The sequence below is a fragment of the Palaemon carinicauda genome, chromosome 8 (genome assembly GCF_036898095.1).
Source record: "Palaemon carinicauda isolate YSFRI2023 chromosome 8, ASM3689809v2, whole genome shotgun sequence".
NCBI lineage: Eukaryota > Metazoa > Arthropoda > Malacostraca > Decapoda > Palaemonidae > Palaemon > Palaemon carinicauda.
Window position 1 is genome coordinate 86,032,467 of NC_090732.1, and position 17,575 is coordinate 86,050,041.

The following is a 17,575-nucleotide window of genomic DNA, read 5'->3' on the forward strand; positions in this document are numbered from 1 at the left end:
TCGGCAAGCTTATATAGACAGTGACTAACCCACTTGGCCAAGTGGGTTAGTCACTGTCTATATAAGCTTGCCGACCAGGGTTCGATTCCCGGCCGGAGCCAAGCTCTTGTCTTTGTGAGATTTCGCCTGGGTCTGTGATCCCGAGGTTGTTAAGAGAATCCAGACATTAATATATCATATATATATATATATATATATATATATATATATATATATATATATATATATATATATATATATATATATATATATATATATATATATATATATATATATATATATATATATATATATATATATATATATATATATATATATATATATATATATATATATATATATATATATATATATATATATATATATATATATATATATATATATATATATATATATATATATAAGCTGCATATCCTGGCCTGATCTGTATTTATGTTATTTGCTCTCTTTCTGGCGTTAACCCATTTACTCTTTGTTTCTTCATGCGTAGGGAAGGAATGACACATAAAATCTCCATTCCTTTTACGATGTGAGTTACACCCGTAATTTACACAATTTTTTGGCATCTGTATGACTACCTGAAGTTTATGTATAAGTATATAAAAAATAAGAGTTCACGAAATTCTGTATTAAAACTGTAAGACTTGATTATCGTTCTTGATCACACAAACGAGTTGATACCCTCAGCTGCTACTGTCGGCTAAGTGGCTACCTGCCTTTCAACTGAGCTACGTCATGCATAGACTGTGTCGGATTTTGGTTCAAGGGTAAACTGACGTACTCTGTCTATGGGTCTTGTTTTTTCCCTTCAAGCAGCAACTCCCTCCTCCTCCTCCTCCTCCTCCTCCTTTCTTGTCTCCCTCCCTTCTGCCTCAACTCTTCTCAAAGGTTAAGGGCTAGTTAAATCAAGATTTCTAGTTTTTATTGTAATTATCAATTTTATTAATTTTTGATGTTAGAGGTTTTAATTTTTTCACTATCTTCTATTGCAAAACCTATGAAAATGAATGTAGCTGTGTATGTATTTATGGATGTGTGGAATGCATTAAACGTAGTTCGTTCATTTGTTATGGGAAAAAAAATCTTTCAGTTTATGAGTATTTTGGTGTGCGAGCTTGCCCCCAGCTCGAATTAAACTCGTAAACCAAGGTACCACTGTACCATAGATATATTTAAAGGAAGGACTACCCACTGCCATGCTCGTTGGTTGGAACTTTGGTGCATCTCTAAAATCAGTATTGGATGGCCTAGAATACTGATTCCGGTGTCAAAATGGAGGCTTTTAAGGACAGCAGATTCAGTTATGCTAACTTAAATGTACTAGGTCATTTTCACGGTCAATAGGTCAGATTGCATAAATTTGCTGAAAAATACCATAAAATAGCCTTAGCTTTGACTAAATGAATGATTTCGTCATCTATTTAGAGGTTATGGGATTTGTTACGTTCAGTAGCTTTATCACATGGGATTATAAAGGTAATATTTAAGGTCAAAAGGAGAACGTTTCACAGGTCAAGTAGCATGAATTTGCTGAAAATTAGAATAAATATCACTTGTAGGTTGGTTAAAAGAATGATTTGTGCCTATTTATGGACTAAAATGATTTTTAGATCAAATAAAAAACATCAATGAAATTAATATTACTACCATCATGAATATTTTATCAACTTATATGCAAAATCTTATAAAAAAGGTTATATGAATAACAAAAGTACTTAATTTGACAACTTTTCTCCTCTCCTCAAACTGCCAAGTTGCTTCTCTTTTTTACTTTTACCAAGTACAAATGCTCTCAAGAAAATATTAAATGCTGTCACACATGCTTAATACAAGATATATCTTGGCTAAAGTGAACACGGCAGCAGCAAACATTGTGGTCAATGAATAATTTATGAGCATCGTGTACAAAATGAACAGTGAAAATTTTGGGTACAGTCAATCCACATCTGTTCAAGTCAGTGATAAAATCAGAATCTGTGAGGTCTTCAGCTTTCTCTGGTTTATAGAAGCCACTGTGCCATGGAATTTGTGGTCTAGAAGCACAGCTAGAAAAGGAGTTTGTGTTTTGATGTCTCATCAGAGTTAATCAGATCCCCAGTGTCAGTAATGGTAAGATCATATTGATCAGTGTCAATGGAGATGTTTGTGCTAGACATAAGTTGTGATGGGGTTTGTGGTATTAATTCATACAGAAGCAGTTAGTGGAGATTCTTGGTCTTTGCACTTGCTTTGATGTCCACAGGGTCAATATATAAATTATCCCCATCAAAATTACTCTTCTAGTCCACCTACAAGTGGGCCTTATTCTCCTAAACGTTAAAATCATTAAAAAATGACCATGAAATCCTTATAACAAAAGCAGATAAAGCTACTGTATTAGTGATGATGAACAAAACCATTTATTTAAGAAAGATGTATGTACTTTTATCAGATGTTTCCACTTACATAAAATTAAGGGTTAATCCACTCAGTGCCGTCATCAAAGATTTTAATAAAAACTTAAAACCTATTTTAAAGTAAGAAAAATCCTTAATTGATTCTTTTTCTTCTACTGGACCGTCTTTACCATATTTATATGGCTTAATTAATGCCCATAAAACAGGAAATCCAATCAGACCAGTTATTAGTGCACCAGGATCTACTAATTGTAAATTATCAAAATATCTAGTAAAATTATGTTCTCTAATTTTAGGATTCATTTCAACCTCTCATATAAAAATTCAGTTGATCTTTGCGAAATTTTTTAAAACAAGTTAATAACGTCCAACCATAGATTAGAAAGTTTTGATGTTACTTCGTTGTTTACCAAGGTATCAGTTGATGACTTATTGGATTCCCTGTCGGATATTTTAGATACTTATGAGTTACTTTTACCAACCCATACTGTTATTGAACTGGAGGAAGCAGCAGGGCCTACAGAAACTGCGTCACAATCGCTCGCCATTCATTCCTATTTCTAGCATGCTCTCTTGTCTCTCTCACATCTATCCTCCTATCACCCAGAGCTTTCTTCACTCCATCCATCCACCCAAGCCTTGGCCTTCCTCTTGTACTTCTTCCCATCAACTCTTGCATTCATCACCTTCTTTAGCAGACAGCCATTATCCATTCTCTCAACATGGCCAAACCACCTCAACACATTCATACCCACTCTGGATGCTAATTCATTTTTTACACCCGTTCTAACCCTCACTACTTCATTTCTAACCCTATCTTCTCAAGATACACCAGCCATACTCCTGAGACACTTCATCTCAAGACACATTCATTTTCTGTCTCTCTGTGTGTGTGCGTATGCGCATGTGAACAAATTTATTTAGAAATACCAATAAGATTATTATTATTATTGAAAAAAAAATAACGATTTGGGAGATGAAGGGAGAGCAGAGCACACTTTTTTAATGATCTCTTGTTCATATTTGGTTTACAATTTAGAAGGTGTGACTTCATGTCGTCTGCATAATCGTTGGTGGCAAAGTGTTCTGAACAGAGGACAGCAATTTTATGGTTTATTGTGTCTGGACGACGGCATGCATTCTTCTACTTGCCAATTAACTCATCGACCTTTAGAAATAAAAAATATTTCACTCCACTAACTTTTGTTTTGGGTTTAGTGTTTGAATAGCCGAAAACCGAGTAGTTACTCGGTATTTTCCATAAAATCGATCGTTCACTACAGTAAAATGTTATTGTCATTGAAAGGTATAAGTAAATAACAGAACCTAAGTCAGGTTAAAGTGAGTGAGGCCTGGCGCAGTTTACAAGCCAGGTCGGCGAGTCATCGTTAATCTGGTCTGGCCGAGTTTCTGTTAGTGGGTCCTGATTATTCCCTATGGAAAATTGTTGAATCCTTTTTAATCTTCTGTACCGAAGGTCAAAATTTAAACCCAAGCCCTGGTCGGTTTTCCATTAATCCGGTATTATTCTTCAATCTAAAATCTGACTTTTCTAGAATTATCAAGAAACTGACAGCTGTGGGATCCCCTTTCTGTACAAATACGATGTCTTTGTATATTTATTCTTATTGTTAAGTCTGTTGATGTCCCTAATGTATGAAAGTACTAATTCAGATCAAGTCTTTTCATTTTTCCTTCCGTGGCTATAATACATACATACTCTCTTTAATATATAAAATATTTACAAAGGTCATATTAGCCTGAATAGAAAGACAGCGCTTTAAAAGTGGGTATTCAACTGACCGAATCCATGTAATGAACCAGCAAATGGGAAAATCAACAAGAGTATGACAAACCGCTATATAGGGCATTTATAGATTATGAGAAAGCTTTTGATTTTGTCAAAATCTCAGCAGTAATGAAAGCCCTTCAAAGACAAGGAATATTTGAATTTTAAGTTAGAACAGTCAAAGTTATCTATACAATAAGTACAGCAATCCTAAAACTACGCAAAGTAAATGAGAAAATTCTGATTGCGAAAGAGTTAGACTGGAAGACCCCATCTAAATTATTCACAGCATGCCAAGAAGACGTTTTTAAAAATTTAGGTTGAGAAAATGTAGGAATTGATAATGGACAATACCTTAACAACTTAAGATTTTCAGATGACTTATTTGTGTTTAGTAAATCATGGGAGGAATTGCAAATGATGATAGAAGATTTGAATAGAGAAAACAGAACCATAGGACTGAAAAAGAGTATGAGTGAAACTAAGATAATGTTCAATGAAAATACAGAGACAACAAATAAGAGTTATGGACGAACTTCTAGAAATTGTTAATGACAGACAGTAAGTGTTTCCCCAGGACACGAGACCAAAATTAAAAGGAGGATAAGCATGGGATGGAGAGCTTTTGGTAAACAAAATAAGATTATGAAAAGTAAAGTATCACTTTATCTAAAAATAAAAGTATTCAATGAGATGGTCCTACCAATTTTAACTTGTGCATCAGAAACTTGAAGCCTTACTAAAGTCTTAGAACATAAACTAGTTGCAACCCAAAGAGCTATGGAAAGAATAATGATGGGAATAACACTAAGAGACGGAAAAAGATCAACATGGATACGGGAGCAAACTAAAGTAGAGGATATTCTAACAAAACTGTACATAAGAAAAAGAAATGGACATAGGCAGAACATAAAATGAGAATGACAGATAATAGATGGACATTAAGAATAACAGAATGGGTGCCTAGGGATTGCAAAAGAATCAGGGGAAGGAAGAGGAGACGATGGATTGATGAACTAAGAAAGTTTTTGGGTGTGGACTGGCAACGAAAGGCCATAAATGGACGGCAGTGGAAGGACATGTATGAGGCCTTTGTTTTGTAGTGGACTAGTAACGGCTGTAGAAATATATACACACACGCACACACACACACACACACACACACATATATATATATATATATATATATATATATATATATATATATATATATATATATGTATATATATATATATATATATATATATATATATATATATATATATATATATATATATATATATATATGTATATATCCAGTCAGGCTAAGCTGCATTTCCAGACGTATAACTATTCGGTCTCTCCCCGTCCCTCGGGTAGAGGGAGAGGGAGTAATCATACCTTGGTGAAGAGAGTACCCCGAGAGGTACACTGAGAAACCACAACTGCTGTATTGTAGTTAGGAAAGGGGGAGGGGGATGGGAAGGACTGAATCTGTGTGTTTACATGTGTACATATCTATATAAATTTGCAACCGTCATGTTTGACGTGTCGCACATTTTATATAAATAATTGGCCTGTATAAGGAAAATCTTCTTTAAAAACATTACCTGTGTGTTTGAAAAAAAAAAAAAAAATGTTTGAGATTAAAATTTCTTTGTAAATTCCCTTTTTTATTTTTCATTTCAGAGTTTGTATGCAGACTGTTTCCCTTACTTATTGATGACAAAAGAGTCAGTTATTGATCTCCAAAGTAGAGTTAGTTGTCCGGCACCGGCTGAAAATTTTAGACCTAATATTCTTATTGAAGGTGTCAGTAAAGCTTATGATGAAGATAACTGGGCCTACGTCAAAATTGGAAGTGCCATCTTTAGGAATGTCTTTCCTTGTACCAGGTAAGTTTTTTACTTATTGATAGTTTTTTTTAGAAGTGCTAAGCAGCTCATATATGTTTGTAAAATAAAAATATAATCACTATATAATACTGTACCTTCTCTCTCCATTGCTCCGTTGACCATATTCATTTTCAACAGTGTTTAAAGATTTTGGGCTAGCTTATAATAAGAGGTTCCATAACTTAGCCATCCTGGCTAGATATGGCTGGACAGAGAGAGTTAGAGAGGATTTTATATGAATATTTGTAAAAAAATAATACAATAATAGGCCATCGACATACAGTATATGAAATAATAGAAGTGGACAGTAGACAATAAGTCTGTGCTTTTCCTGTCGTAGATTTTAGGATGTTTGTGGGAATGGGCTAACAGACCATCTTATGCAGTTAAGTCCAGAGTTGGGCAATGTTTATTGAATGTTTATTAAATTTATATAATTAAATTAGTTAACATAAGCAACACTGCCATCATTAAATTAGTTAACATAAGCAACACTGCCATTATAGACAATCTGTATGGAATTAAGAATTGAATAGAATTCTATTTTATTCATTTATCAACTTATGAATTGGAGATTGTTCCAGTTAAATTTTGCTGGTCATGGTTTGGGCAGAATTGCTGGCTGGGATTAAATAGTTTATTTACACCAAGATCTGATATGAAGCCACTCCTTGTGAACAGAAACGTAGAAAGGAATATTTACATTTAAAAAGGTACATGATTACAGTCCAGATGTGTTTCTGGGCCCTTCTTAAATGCTTTGAATATATTTAGTTTATAGACACAGAACCATTTGAACCTTTAAAATGCAAAGCTTACAATATTCATCATTAGATGTTTCTTTCTTTTTCAACCCCTTCACTATAAGGCAGTGAATCCGCCCTCAGTAGCTGCATATGAAATTAATCATCATCTTATATACATGCCCACTTACTCTATGATAACCTACATTTCCATAACTATTTGTTTTTCTGCTGATTACAAAATAAAATTTTCAAAAGTTTTCCTTATTTTCTGTTGCATTTCACTCTAAACAACCAAAAATGAAGTGGTTACTTTATAGAATAAATTTTCAGATTTTTTAATATTATTTTACTCTAAATACTGTCCAAAGGCTAGATCTCTTGCCTGACCGTGGCTGTGGTCTCCATCTTGATTAGAGTCTGCAAAACAAACTTGTTCAGGGCTGAGAGGTCAATGACTGGTCTTCAAACTCCAGAAGCCTTCTCATTGAGAAAGAGTTGACTGGTGAATCCAGGGGAGCTGTCAGCAACCTTTTGGAGAGCACCCTTCTCCGCCATAGCCTGGACTTCTGTCTGAAGGGCTAGATTCTTCTCTGTTCCCGGGCAAGTGGGTAATGACACCGCTGTTGGTGGAATCAGGGATGAGGGAGAGCTGATGAATGGGAGGTGGAACCCTAATTGAAGGACGTCCACCGTCCATCTTTCCGCCCCGTGATACTACCAGCTCCTCCAACTAATCTCTAGGTATCTTCCCACTGGTGGTATAGTGGAAAGACTGCCCCACTAACAGGGTTGGGGTCGTGGTACTTGACCTTCTGCTCTACCTCAAAGTCGTCCTTAGCCTTGGTTGACAGAAAATAGGTGGTTCAGTTCCTGATTTAGAATTGATGTCTGAGGTTGAGGATTGCCCCTCCAAGGTGGATTACGGGGCTATGCTGGTTGAGTTGCAGGTATAGCATGACCTGAGGTGGAGTCAGACTGCGATCTCTGGAAGGAAACAGCTCGATGCAGCAAGGAGGCCTGGCTGTCTTTCCGCCACCTCTCTGTCATAATTTTTATCTCCACTGCTGGAAAAAACATAGTACCCTTAAGGGAGGAGTTACAGAGATTTAATCCTTCTTGTCGGCTGATTTGGACATCTTGGCATCATGTCAATTGAGGACCCAATTAGCCCATTGGTTAGCTGCCTGGTGTGTCATGAACTCTACCACCCTAGCCCTGTGAGAACAATGTCTTTCAGCATATCCCTCTTATCTGGGTCGGACATATCGTTTGTGGCTGACAGTTCCTAACCAATGGTCAATCCATGAAGCTAATTACATTGTTGCTGTAGCCGTGGCCTCCGTATCCAACGCCGCTGCCTTCGAGAAGGAGATGGATGATGCCGCCTGATGATCTGTCCTACATGCTTGATACTCTGGATCCTGTCGTTGGGCTTCAGCAAAGCCATGTAATCCAATCCCAGTTGAACGACAGCCAACGTGTTTCTTGACAGAGCATCGGCAACGGGATTCATTTTCCCAGGGACCTGTTGAAGGGTGCAATTGTATTCAGCCACGGCAGAGAGATGTCGGCGTTGACGGGTGGACCAGGCGTCAGACTGTCGAGTGAAGGCGTGCACCAGAGACATGTGATCTGTGCGAATGACGAAGGGCGTACCTTCTAAGAAATGGCGAAAGTGACGGACAGCCAAGTGCACCGCCAGCAATTCGCGATCAAAGGTAGAATAACCCGATTCTGCCTTGCACAGTTTTCTGCTGAAGAAGGCCAATGGGCGGGGTGAGCCGTTGACCACCTATTCGAGTACTGCACCAATAATGACGTTGCTGGCATCGGTGGAGATAAGGAAACGGGCATGTGGGACGGGAAAAATGAGAGCAGCAGCGGTTGATAGGGCATTCTTTGCGTTGCAGATGGACGCTTCTTGAAGGGAACCCCACTGGCAGAAAACGGTGATAATAGTTGATCATGCCCAAGAGTTCCTGCAGTGCTTTGACGGTCGAGGGCATATATGGAAGTTCTGAACGGCTGCTACCTTCTCAGGGAGGGGATGTAATCCTTCAGGAATGATGCGGTGCCCCAAGAACGACACTTCGTTGGCGCCGAAGGTACACTTGTCGTAACGGACTACACTAGTCAATGTGACACAGGAAGTCCAAGAAGATCTGTCTTGGTGGAAGGAGCCCCATTATTTTTGTAATATTACTAGCTAAGTTACAACCTGAGTTGTAAAAACAGGATACTATAAGGATTCCAACAGGGAAAAATAGCCCAGTGAGGAAAGGAAATAAAGAAATAAATAAATTACACGAGAAGTAATGAACAATTAAAATCAAATATTTGAATACTAGTGACAGTATTGAACTAGATCTTTTATATACAGTTTAAACTATAAGAACATAAAAAAACAAGAGGAAGAGAAAAAAAAATAGTGTGTCCAGTGTGCCAGTGTGTCCAGTGTGCCCTCAAGCAAGAGAACTCTACCCCAAGACAGTGGAAGACCATGGTACAGATGCTATGGCACTACAAGACTAGAGAACAATGGATTGATTTTGGAGTGTCCTTTTCCTAGAAGAGCTTCTTACCATAGCTGAAGAGTCTCTTCTACCCTTACCAAGAGGAAAGTAGCCACTGAAAGATTACAGCACTGTAGTTAACCCCTTGAGCGGAGAAGAATTGTTTTGTAATCTCAGAGTAGAATGTGTTAAGAATAGGCCAGACTTTTCAGAGTATGTGTAAACAAATGAAAAATGAGCTGTAACCAGAGAGAGGTATTCAATGTAGTACTCTCTGGCCAGTCAAAGGACCCAATAAATCTCTAGCAGTAGTACCTCAACTGGTAGTATCTCTCTGGAACTCATCGTATTCTCAGTCACGTCAAAGGTAAGGTGGGGAGCTCATCCTCAATTACTCCATGTCGGGTCTATGAACGGAAGATGTGTAGACAAGAAATCTCACATCAACTTACCAGAGTTGAAAGCTGCATATCTGGCACTGGTCCACTTTCAAGACATAGTAAAAGGCCACTCAGTATTGTTATTGATTGACAACAATATGGTGGTGGCTTATGTCAACAAGCAGAGGCTAGTCTTTCCCCCCTTTTCCAACTAACGGTGTGCTTATATTCATGGTCAGCAAACAACAGCGTAACCTGTCAGCACAGTTTATACCAGAGAAACAGAATGTCATCAAAAATAAGTTGCCAACTCAGAATGGTCTTTGAATCCTGAAATATCAAGAGAACTCCTGACTTTGTGGTGCTCCCTGATAATAGCCATGTTTGCCATTCACCTAAACAACTCAGGTTTATTGGTCACCAGTGCTTGGCCAAGCAGCAGCACTGGAATATATATTTCAACAACCATAGGTCGGTCTTGACCTATCCTTCCCACTGTTTTGTCTTGTTAGGAAAGTTATAAAAGCCATCATCATGTCCAATCTCCTGATCATTCTGGTAGCACCGAAATGGCTGCATGCTGAGTGGAACCAGACCTTATACATATACTGACGGAAGTTCCAAGAGAGATTCCTACATACTACAACCTCCTACATGAGTCAAAATATGAAGAAATACTACACTGCAGTAGGATGGCTCTCTTCGCGGTTGGAGGTTATCCACTATATCCTCTGAGAGAGACTTTTCACCCCCTACTTTAAAGCAACTCTCTGGATGCCTCCAGAAGTCTTTGACAGCAGTCTACCAAGCAAAGTGGGAGGTCCTCACTGATTGATGATGAAGGGGGAACACTTCTCCACTCAAAGCCTCTGTTCTATTAGTTGAAGACTTTGTGGTCTACCTATGACCTATGGAATGAGAAACTCCTTTCAGTCTCAGCAGTTAAAGACTATCATTCTGCCGTAAGCCAGATCTTCCGACATAGGGCTAGATCTCTCTATCTCGTGGGAATATCGGCTTTGACTAGAAGTTTCAAACAATTTTGTTCCCTGCGGGAAATCAACTCCCCAGCTTAGAATGTGGCAATGTGACCAAAGTCATTCAATCACTTTGAATGGCTGGCTCCCTATGAACCCTTGATGAAAGCAACGGACTGGAAACTCACTCTTAAGACAGCGTTCCAGTTAGCCTTAGCCTCGTTCAAAAGAGTGGGATAATTGTATGGCCTGTCATGCTTAGAGTCACATTCCCAGCGGTGGATACAGATTTTGTTCTCATTTGTTCCTGAATTACTAACTAAAACAAAATCCTTTGATCAGTGACTCTCGGTTTGATTTCTTCTTGCAGTCATCACTAAAAGAAACAACCGATAACCCTGACGGCCTGCTTCTGTGTCCTGTAAGGGCAGTGAGGCTCTACATAATTGTAGACTACACTTCCAAAATCATTGTTAGCACATGGAGGACAAGAAAGAAAATTTCTAGTCACCATTTCCTTCTTGCTTTGTGATGTCATCACTAGAGCCTATAAAGAACAAGGAGGTGAAACTGTTGCGCACCATCCTGCTAGAGCTCATGAAGTCAGAGATACTGGTGCTATGTTATCCTTCCGAAAGAACCATTCACTTGCCCAAGTCTTAAAGTCTGGTGTTTGGAAGATACAGACCACCATCACAGCACACTATCTTCAGAATTGCACACATTCTCTATATGTGCTGTGGTAACTGCCCAGCAAATGGTGTAGCGAGCCTTGCTCCTTTTTCAGGACAGGGAAGCATTATGTCTAAGATAATGTTCCCCTCGTTGTTTATAGGTGTAAGAATGAGAATGACTGGCCTTCTTTCCTTTTTCTTTCTTTACCTTCTATGGGATCAGCAGGTGAAACGTTATGGAGCTGAAATGGATATTAATGCAGGTAAGCACACTAGTGATGGATAGTCATTTTGATATGAATAAAAGTGTATAATTCCCACACTTCTTCTGAGTGGGAGTGTGGAACAAGGCAAACCAAATATTTATATAAGCCTTAAAAGAAATTTTGTTGCTGGTGAAGATATAAATCTCCTTGGTTGTGTAGTATTAGATCATTCATCCATGGGTCACAGTATGCAAGAATCCTTTGCTCAAATCACTTATCCAGATTGAACACTGTGATCCTGGGTTATTAACCAGCTAGTTAGTAGAGCTGGATTTCCTCCCACCTGTGTGTATGTGTATGTGTGTAATCAACTTCAAAATACCGAAGTACCATAAAATACAATTTTACCCTTATTATTATAAATACCAAATTAGTTGAAACAACTCATGCAACAATTCTAGTTTTTGCAATATATGTATATATATGGCGTGACTGGTCTGGTAGTTTGGTAGTTTTAAGTTATTTACATTTTTTTCTGGTTTAGTATTCTGAAGTTATAAGGTAATTTACAGCTCTATCTTGAGTTTCCAAGGAGCAACATATAAATAGAAAAAACCCATAGCCCATAGAAATAAAGTCTTCGATATTGTCTACACGAGGAAGAGAAAAGTATTCACACGACGTCTATATATACGTGTTTGATGGTTATGCTGTTGATAAGATAAGAACATTTTGTGAGAAAAGAAAGTTCGGCAAAGCTCGGATACACGTTAAAAATCGTGAAGTGATAAAACAAATTAATGAACACACGCATAGTTATAACAAAGATAAAAGTGCGAGCTGCTGAAACTTCTCAAGTAATTAATGAGTGCCTTCTAAATTTGCCTGAAGCTTGTCGAGGAGTGATACCTATCAACCGATCGCTAAAGAAAATTCTGCATAGAAAGCGGAAAAAATTGTAATACCCGATAGCTTTAAGACTTATCATGTAACTGATAGTATCGAAGAACAGTTTTTATTAGCTGATAGCTGCGATGCATCATGTAGAATTTTGGTATTTGAAAGAAAAGGAATTGCAATTTTCTTAGTCAAACAGATGATAGAAAAATTACAAATATTTAAAACAAATTTTGACTTCCACCTTATAATTAGCATCATATATTAACGATCAAATTAGTTTAAAGAACCTATGCAACAATTTTGCTTTTTGCAAAATATGTATATATGCGGCGAGGCTGGTCTGCGGCAAAAATAGTCCACGGAAAAATGGAATGTGGCGAGATGGCCACGGCAAAATGGCCACGGCTAAACGTCCCATCTATATATATATATATATATATATATATATATATATATATATATATATATATATATATATATATATATATATATATATATATATATATATATATATATATATATATATATTATACACACACCAGGTTAGGCTACAGTTTTTTAACATTTAGCAAATTAATTTTCATGATAAATTCATGAATTACATTTTCAAAATTCATTGCCATCACTGTTTCTGACTCAATGTTAAGGAATGCCAGATTTGAAAGTCTCTCCTGGCCCATAGTATTTCTCAGGTATGTCTTAATGAGCTTCAATTTGCTGAAGGATCTTTCACATGAAGCAACTGATACCCCTACAGTCAATAATAACCAAAGTGCCACTTGAAGGTTAGCGAATCCTTCACCATATTTCATAATAAAACTAAGGCTGATTTTATGTTTCTGTTCCTTACCAAGAACTTTACATCTTGTATCTCTTGGCATAGTTCTGATGCTTTCAGGTCTTCGTCATATTTTTGTTCCATGCCTTTGCACACTGCAACAACTTTTTCTTCGTTTTTGCAAAATAATTCTTAAGGGCGCAGGAAATGTAAAAGAAAACGAAGATATTTAGAAGCAGATATTTCAAGTGCATGATTTTCATTGTCAGGATGATTAATTCTATTGCAAAAAAGAAAAGAAAATCGCAGAATTATTTTAATATTTGTTGGTTTTAATGGCTTAATTGCAAGAATCATAATTTGCGGTAACAAATTTCAAACCTTTTATCCTTTACCCGATAATTATTATTATTTCAATCTTGTGGGGTGGCAAGACCAGGCTATTTTTGCCGCCCCAGGGCATTTGCCCCCCCCCCCCCATGCCCTCCCCCATGGGAGGGCCCTGGTCCTGATTGAGAGTTGGCACCTCAAGACCACTGGCCTAGGCATTGAGATGCGCTTTTTTGGGAGGAAGGAAGGAGGACACGACTGACCTGAACTCGACCTCACAAACTTACAGGCCACGGTACTAAGCGGAACTGCCAAGCCAGGCCCAAGGGTCAACCTCGTGCTCCCACTCTTCATCACTAGCCTGTCCCCTTGCACAATAACGGGCCAAGATTCATGAAGGACGAAGTCAAGCAGATAACTGGAGTGTTAATGAAAAGCAGCTAATTTCACAGAAACGTCTGTTCCAGTCTGGGGGCTAGTTGGAAGGGGCCATTGACTCCGCAAAATAAGTGCTGTAGGCCTTGTGAAGCAAAGCTGAAGGACACGGGCGCCCACAACATATAATATCTTGTGGGTTCAATTAATGGCCATTCCCCCTTTAGATAAGCTTCTATTTGTCTCATAAGTTAAGTTTAGGTATTATTCTGGCATTACATCTTTCGGGCTGTGTGCATGGAAATTAATGTACATAAAATTTTTGGTCTTGGTAATTGCTTGAGGTCACTGACCACATGTTGGGACCTCACAGCAGCCTACAACACAAATTGTTTATCTGAACATTTTGATTCTATTTATTCTGTTTGAGGGTTAATCCCACGACTTAATTCCGTTTAATATTTTCAATATTTTGTGTTGTATACTGATTCTCTTTTCACTTATTCATTTTGCCATGTGAATAAATCATAATTGAGTTACTGATATTCTTTTCAATTATTAATTTTGCTATGTGCATAAATCATCAATGAGTTACTCCGATTCCTTTTTGCTGTAATAAATTATTCGGAATAGATTACAAACTTTGGTATCTTTAACCACATATGAATTTTACAATTTATACTATGGGATGGGTCAGAAGCACCCGAGATGTTGAGAGTAACCCACTGTAGATATAGCTAAGTTGGTATCAGCGAGTGTACACTCTTTAACTTAGTGCTTTGAAGGTGAAGATCCCCATTTAACTTTATACTTTTATACTCCACTGCTCCCTTTTTTTTATTGTCTCTAATTGCATTAATGTAAGATACCTGTCCAGCATCTCACTGGGGTCGCTGGGATGGAGTCGGAACAGAGCCTAAGAGTGAGATGACTATAGACCTGACAAAGCTAGAGTAGGCCATGAATTACTTTTATTTTCACGTGTCGAGTTCTCCGGCCTCTGAACAGTAAAATTTCCCCCTTTTGTATTTAAGAGTGACGGTTAGTAAACTGTGGCAGTAAGGTTATTAGCAGGGTGTTTGTGCCCCTAGTGTAAGTGCTCATTATCCTCCCCTGTTGATCTTTGTGTAACTGGCGTAGGGAGACTTTCCTGGACTAAGTTCCCACTCAGACATTTAGATAAAAATTCTCCACACCACCCGTGACCTTGCCCACTGAACAACATGCCAACCTGGCGAACATCAAGCTTCCGCCATACTCACACAAAAACGTCTTGGCATGGCTGACCCGGGCAGATGTTCAATTTCACATCGCAGGACTCACTCAGGAGACCGACCTTGCCAACCTCATACTATCAGCGCTACCAAAAGACGTTTTTGACAGGTTGGCACAATGGATCGAGTCCCGGGCAGGTTGTCCATCATACACAGAAGTTCGGGCAAAGCTTATAGAATTCTACTCTCCACCCGTACCTGAACGTGCCCACAGAATTTTCGACATAATGCAGAAACCCCTCAGGGACCAATATCCGACAGAAGCATGGGAAGAATTGCAGAATTTAATTTTCCTCCCCCGCCGAGACGCAGACGGAAACAGAAGGAAGATTGACCTAGACAGAGAAATCTTCCTACGTCGCCTTCCACCAGAAGTCAGGATCCAACTCCCGCAACCCCACCAGCTGGAAACAGACGACCTCATCAGGCGAGTGCAGCATCACTTCGATGCGGCTAGAGCCTCAAAGTTCGCCGCAACCAACACCATCAGCGAATATCAATGGAAGATCCCACCTCAGACCAAACCTGCGCCGCCATCACGAGGGCAAACTACCGCAACCACGAACTAACATAGTGTTTCTACTATAAAAGGTTCGTTAAAGATGCAAGACATTGCGTGCCGCCCTGCTCATTTCCAAAAAATGCTTGCGTGGCTGCATCCTTCGCCCCTACGCACTCGGCCTTCTACATCAAAGACGGCCTATCAAACAAAAGATTCCTGGTAGACACGGGGGCCACCCACTCCATATTGCTGCCTACAAAAGCCGATAAATACCAACCAATTTACTCTTCAACAAGCCTTACAGCAGCCAACATCACACGTATAAAGAGTTATGGGACGAAACAGATGAAACTCTGCTTATTACAAAGGCCTTTCACTTGGAATTTTATCATCGCCGATGTGACAAACCCTATCCTGAGAGCAGGTTTCCTAGGTCATCACGGACTCCTGTTCGACATCGGCCAGAAAATATTAATAGACATTAATTCATTCCAATCCACAGCCTTAACCCTGAGCCCATCAATGCCCGCAGCTCACTCTGTTTCTACCCACAGATACAACATCCTCCGCCATGAATTCCCGCCAACGCATTCAAAGTTCCGCTGCCTACCACCTAACAAACTCCACAATGCAAAAGAGGCCTTCCAGGAGATGGAAAGAATGGGCGTATGCAGGAAGACCTCCAGCCCATGGGCCTCCCCTCTCCACATGGTCAGGAAATTAGACGGGACATGGCGTCCGTACGGAGATTACAGACGCCTTAACCTCATCACCAGACCTCACCATTATCCTTTGCCCAACATTCAGGACCTCACTGGGGCCCTGAATGGGGCAAATATGTTCTCTAAAATGGATAATTTAAAATCCTATTTTCAGGTCCCGGTCAACCCAGACGGCATTCCAAAGACGGCCATCATCACCCCCCTTCGGCACCTATGTCTTTGCATGCTCCACTTTCGGACTCAGGAACGCCGGGGCGTCGTTCCAGCGTCTGATGGAGAGCATCCTGGGGGACTTGCCATTTTGCTGTTGCTACGAAGACGGCATCCTGATATTTTCAAAATCGCAAGACGAACATCATCACGTTCGAACCGTTCTCCATCGACTCCAGGGCAACGGGCTGATCGTACAGTTTGACAAGTGTACTTTCGGCGCTAATTCCATCGACTTAATTGGCCACAAAATCTCCAACGAAGGCGTACGTCCCCTAACATCGAAAACCAAGGTGATAGAGAATTCCCACCACCAAAAACCATCAAAGAACTACAAGAATTCCCCGGAATGGCTAATTATTACAGGCGTTTTATGCCTAACATTGCAGGTATCTCAGCGCCACTGTCCGATGTCCTGAGGGGTAAACCGAATTCGTTGTCCTGGAATGCTGAACAGCAGTCAGCATTTCAAAAGATGAAGGTAGCCCTCGCCAAAGCTACGGCGTTGGCCTTCGTCACCCCAGGAGCACCCCTTCAGCTGACCACCGACGCCAGCAACACAGCCTGCGGAGCCGCCTTAGAACAAGTGCTCAACGGCGCCCCGCAGCCTATCACCTTCTTCAGAAAAAAACTCAACGTCGCCGAGCAAAAATACAGTACTTTCGACCGAGACCTCCTTGCAGTCTACACAGCGGTAAAACACTTTAAGTACCTTTTAGAAGGTACCCATTTCACCATTCGAACTGACCACCAACCACTTCGTCCACGCCTTCACAAAGACAGGTGACGTCTGGTCAGCCCGCCAATAGAAACACATCGCCGCCATCGCAGAATTCGGATGCACACTCCAATACGTACCAGGGAAGAAAAATCCAGTGGTCGACGCCCTCTCCAGGATAGAAATAAACGCCTTCCACCTTGCCATTGAC

General features: G+C 39.4%; 1 protein-coding gene across 1 annotated transcript in view; it reads left to right on the forward strand.

Moving 5' to 3' along the window:
- Window positions 1–17,575, forward strand: part of LOC137645792 (mitochondrial amidoxime reducing component 2-like) — a 331,716-nt gene that overhangs the window by 256,013 nt on the left and 58,128 nt on the right. The window contains exon 6 of the mRNA XM_068378732.1: window positions 5,854–6,059. Within this exon, the coding sequence (XP_068234833.1) occupies window positions 5,854–6,059 (206 nt within the window). The remainder of the gene's footprint in view (window positions 1–5,853; window positions 6,060–17,575) is intronic.